The sequence below is a fragment of the Olea europaea genome, chromosome 1 (assembly GCF_002742605.1).
Source record: "Olea europaea var. sylvestris chromosome 1, O_europaea_v1, whole genome shotgun sequence".
Taxonomy (NCBI): Eukaryota; Viridiplantae; Streptophyta; class Magnoliopsida; order Lamiales; family Oleaceae; genus Olea; species Olea europaea.
The window spans coordinates 10,471,260-10,476,704 of NC_036237.1; the positions used below are offsets into that span (position 1 = coordinate 10,471,260).

Consider the following 5,445-nt stretch of genomic DNA (forward strand, 5'->3'; position numbering starts at 1 on the left):
CCCTTTTTGAAACTATAAGGACGGATGTTGGGGAATTTAAAATCAGGCTGTTGCGGAAGCTCTCTTGAAAGATTTTCAAATCGATGATTTTCGGACTCAGTCCAACGTATATTTCTCTACCAACAACCAATCAAATCGGCTCCAAACCACAACCAATCTAGTTCACCTCGATTGCTATTCAATCTTACCACGCAGGACAAGAAAAAATGATGATTTGTAGCCACAATGGCTAGGAGAAAACGCCACAAAGGCTAGGAGAAGTCACCACAAAGGTATATTATGAAGGAACCACCAATTGCACACGATAAACAAGCGTTTTGGACATTTCTAGAGACTATTTTTCACACACCAAAGGGGGCAACCGGGATTCCAATTTTTATCACACAAAACCTCACAAAAGATTGCAAGAAAGTGGTTAAGGTTATAGCCATATATATACTATAGGGTTAGGCTTTAAGTTTGACCATTAAAAAGGTAAACGGGTCAAGATTCAAACCATTCAAGAATGAATACAATTGGGTCAGGTGTAGCTCATGGACTTGGTTATTGGACTTATTTCATTCATCGATCTATGCCTATAAAATAATATTAACCTGCGTTAACATCATTGCCCGGGATTTATTGGGTATCAAAATTCCAACATAGGCATATTAACATGAATCATTATGCAAAATCAACATATGAGCACGAGGAATCAAATACAAGCATACCTCAAATTTTACAATCCCCACCAGAAATAGTAGAAGAACTTCTGCGAAAAATTTGTTAATTCCACAACTCGAGACTAAATAGCATCCAGGAATATCCCAAAATCAAAAAGTGTCTTATTTGCATTCTCTATGGGACAAGCTTCATTCAAAAAAATTTTATATACAGTATGATCGCCCTCACAATACAATAAAGCATGTCTACAGGCAAATTGATTCCCACAAGCATTCTGCCAGCAGGTAGTTTCACATTCTATTGAAAAGAAGTACCAAAAGGCTCCAAGTACCTAAACGAGTGGCAAAAGCATAATGATAAAGAAATATTGACAATATGAACCATCTCTTCAAGCAGATTGACTCCCATAAGCTTTTTCCAGCAAGTAGTTTCACAACTTTTAGGAAAATAAGTTTAAAAAAAAAAAAGACACCAAATACCTATAAGAGGGGCAAAAAAATCAAGTGATCAAAGAGATCAATAAGAGGTACGTACTAAATGTACAACTGTTTCAATTTTACCATTGAGATTTTTAATTATAGAATTACTGATGCAGGGTGAATAAATCAATAATAAGAATAACAACAAAAGATGAGGGGAGGGAGAAACACAGAGACAGGGGGCAGAAGAAGAGGGGAAAGAACGAGAGCTGTAGCCAATTTTATTCAATCAATTCATTAACTGCCAATTGCAATGTAAAAATAGGTTTAACTACTGAAAATACTGAAAACCTAAAAAAACCTGAAAGATAGGGCCAAGCCCATTACACAAGTCCGTAAAATAAAATAATCCAAGTCCAACTAAGAAATAAAAATCCAACTAAAATAATGAAATGTCGTCCAACTAAAATAATGAATCTGGGATGTCCTCATCAATTACACTCCCAGTCAGCTATCTAGGAAGAACAGTGCAGCAAGAATGTCAATCACTATCTTGCCAGACAACAAGCTTCACACACCAACCCAATGTTTTCCCCTTCCTAAGATTCATTCGTAGATCCCATATTTTTCCACCCTCAAGATTCACCCTTAGACTCACACCCTGTCCCACCCCTAAGATTCTCCACATGATCCAATCTTGTCCCCTCTTGTCAGCCAAAATTAAAGCATCCACCCCCTGTTTGAAGCTAAATACACATAATTAATACAGCCATTACAAGCACATGTCATATTAGATAATATTTATACATGTGACAGAAGAACTAAAAGTTCGGGAGAGGGAAACGACCCTAAACTATCAAACTTAACCTTGTAAACCATTTCCCTCTGTGGTGATGTGGTAAACTTACATAATTCGCACAGGTTCACAACAAGTTTAGCTTATCCATGTACCACGTCCAAAACCTGAGGCGACCATCCATGCTTGGTCCATTCTCCATTTAGTGCTTGTTTGGCACCTACTTAAATTAAATTATAATTTAAGCTGATAAACATACTTTTTATCCACGCATCTCGAGGAAATCACAATCATTACCCATTTATTATCCAAACATTTTCGTTGGACACACAATCTAGAAGCACTTAAAGCACTACCAAATATACTTAGTAGCACCATACCCACCCTATTAAGGGCAGGCCTACATGTTGCTTGCTTGAAAAATCAATTGTGAAAAACAATCTTAATCCAAACAAAATAAAGGAATACAAAATCCCAAGGTCCCAAGTCAAATATGAAAATAGTATCTAGTCAAGCTTGAAGGTTGCCCAACATCAAAATGAAAATAGCATGGCATGTAATTCAGTAAAAAAGTGCATTTGAAACTTTATCACAAAACTTACATGACTTGCAAGCGTGTAAAGAAAAAGACTGAAGGCAACTCCAACCCATGCTATTTAGATGAGTATGCCAGAAGTCCTAGTGACTTCTTTATACAAAGGATAGACACAAAGAACCCTTGGTACATACTGGAAGAATACCACAAATTTTAACAAATTCTTCGTATCCAACGATCTCAAACCTTTCAATTTAGGAATGATAATCCAAATAACCACCTGGGAAAATTACAAAATTGATCAGTAAGGCAACATTCACAGTGTGAATTAATTTCAACTAATCAGATGTGCAGTACAAAATTTCTATAGTAATCTACAAGGTAAGCATCTTGCTCTTGGAAGAAACAGAACAGATGGAGTTACAGATGCAATAGCTTATAACCTTAATAAAAATTCTTACAGTAAAAAGATCCTCATCAGCTGAAGATCAATGACAAACACCATTTTCCTTGTTGAGGTATAAAATTTCGCTCATAAAAATATTCAATACTGAAGGTCCACGACCGGAAATATCCAATTATAAATCCACGTGTATGCAAGTGAGTTCTCACACTTAAAAAGGGTAAAAAACAAGTTTCATTCATTCCAACATCGCAAGACTTAAGTTCCATGCAGAATAAACTTTGTATAACCCTTCTTGCAATGGAAATTACGAATTCAGATACCACTATGCTGAAGGAAAAGCCTCTGTTACCTGTGGCAGCGAAAGCACTGCAAGAATATCAACTAGGAAGTAAGAGGACAGATATCTCTTTGCTATTTTCCAAGAATCTTTGACTAGAACACCTCTTCCAAATACTCGCGAAGAAAGGGCGATAAAACCAGTATGGAACTGAAAGATAATATGAATAAGGTAAATGATATCAGTGAAGGATCGCAAAACACATGCTATGTCCTCCAATTTCCGATCCAAATAAAGGCATTTATTATCATTTTCAATCACAGGAATGTAATAGAAGAAGGGATCCAAGGAGACAGCAATGACACGCGCCGGTACAAATATTTTATTCCACTTCTGAAGAAATGATCCTTGCAGATCAAGAATTTTCTTTCGAGATCCCACATCTTTGGCCCAAAACCTATTCAACGAGAATGATTTCAGTGCTTCTGTAAATCTTTTAGTTCTTTTAGAACCACTTTCGAACCCTCTGTGGAATTTGTCTACAACGAAGTACAACGTTGATATAAGTGTGGCTGGTTGTGCTCCATCTTAGGTAGGAGATTTTCCGCCTGAGCATTTTACCGATTTCCAATCTTGAAACCTGAAAATAAATTAAGAATCTGGACATAATAGTGCATCAGAAGTAAAGTGTTACGTCAAAGTGTTGCAGAGCAGCAGAACTAATAAGAACCAAATGCATAGAAAAATTTCAAAACCTGGTTGGAGGGCAATAATTTTCCATTAGATAGACAAGATACAGTAAATTTAGCAAAGGAGCTCATGCATAAAAATGCTTGTTCAAATCATTTTTTTTAAAAAAGAACCTCCTAGAATATCACAAAATTTCCACCAATTACCCAATAGTGATTGATCATTCTCCAAAATATTAAGAAACAATACCCGTGTCAAAGACAAGAGGGAAGGTCTGGGTTTCCAAAACGTTACAAGTGAGAAATTTCTTATGCATGAACCTTGTGAAACCCTTGCTGCCTCAAATTGACTCGATGAAATGCAAGTCGTAAGGGCCATGGAGAACTGACCTCACAAACTTCTCTTGCTGAAAATTCATCACTTCAGCTCACATGAGAAACAAGTGAAGAGATATCAACTACTGAACTATTGACAAAACAAGGAATTCATGAAAAATCTTCTTTTGATTGAGTTGGTCGAGATAAAGCCCAGGAGGGTAATCATTAAAACCGACTGATTATGTTGTCTCTATAACTGAATCATAACTTGTAAATGTAAATAAGCCACTTTTTCAGTCAGCAGTTAAACATGTAAGGGAAATTGTACTTATCAGATGCAAGTCAAGTAAGAAATTATGGCAAAAAGGGGATACCATAACAAAACTCTAAAAATAGACGGCATCTTAAACATAACTTCCGAAGGACCGGATTAAAACTGAGGCATATCCATTTCAACTCGTGTCTCTTATTTCAAGAACTGATGATATTAAATTACAACCAAACAAGACCAAAGTCTGAATTAAACAATTCTCAAAATGAGAATAAAATCTTAATGACAAAAATGAAGGAAATTACAATCAAGAAATGCCTTAAAATGATATTATTGTCAAGTTACAACCAAACAAAACCAGAAATTCCAAATTTCAAGTTGTTGAATGAAACTATAAATAGACTTCAACGAACACATTTCTCCATACCTTACAGAAAAAGTAACTAAAAAACAATTGAAAAGTTTTCCAAATTAATTAAAAATTGCAAATCCAACCATAAAACTACGATTCTTCAAAAATTCAAACTCCAGATCAACTTAAAATAAAATCACAACTCACCATTCTTTGAAAATGCGAGTAAGAAAAGTCGATTGCAGGTAAAAATAATAATAATAATAGTAATAATCCAAAACAAACAAGACTGTAAAAGTAAAGAACAAAAAAAAATGTTAAAACTTTCCAAAATAATTAAAACGATAAAAAATTTAACAATATAAAAAGTGTCGAGATCGATGGACCAATAATGCGGAATTGAGATTTAATGAATACAACTTGTTGTAATTGAAGTAATTAACAAGATCACGAAAAGCCACGAACAAGATTAAAGTAAAGAAATAAAAGAAATGGCAGAGGAATGATGTTATTTTATTCGATCAATGAAAGGAGAGAATTACAGCACTAATGGCTTTAAACAATACTGAAAGAGGAGCGCTGTATTTATAGTATAAAATCTAGCCCTAAAAGAGTCCCAAAAGAAGTAAGAAATCTAATGCAATTTAGACTCCTATTTGAGTCACACTTCTAACAATCTCCACTTTGACTCAAATTCCGGTGCAACGAACGAAGCTCCA

At 35.1% G+C, this 5,445-nt stretch overlaps 1 protein-coding gene across 1 annotated transcript in view; it reads left to right on the top strand.

Annotated features, from left to right (window-relative positions):
- LOC111404189 (pentatricopeptide repeat-containing protein At3g49170, chloroplastic-like) overlaps window positions 1-1,454 on the top strand; it is a 9,011-nt gene extending 7,557 nt beyond the window's left edge. The window contains exons 2-4 of the mRNA XM_023032958.1: window positions 47-106; window positions 877-947; window positions 1,259-1,454. Coding sequence (XP_022888726.1) covers window positions 47-106; window positions 877-947; window positions 1,259-1,454 — 327 coding nt within the window. The remainder of the gene's footprint in view (window positions 1-46; window positions 107-876; window positions 948-1,258) is intronic.
- Window positions 1,455-5,445: the final 3,991 nt, after the last annotated feature.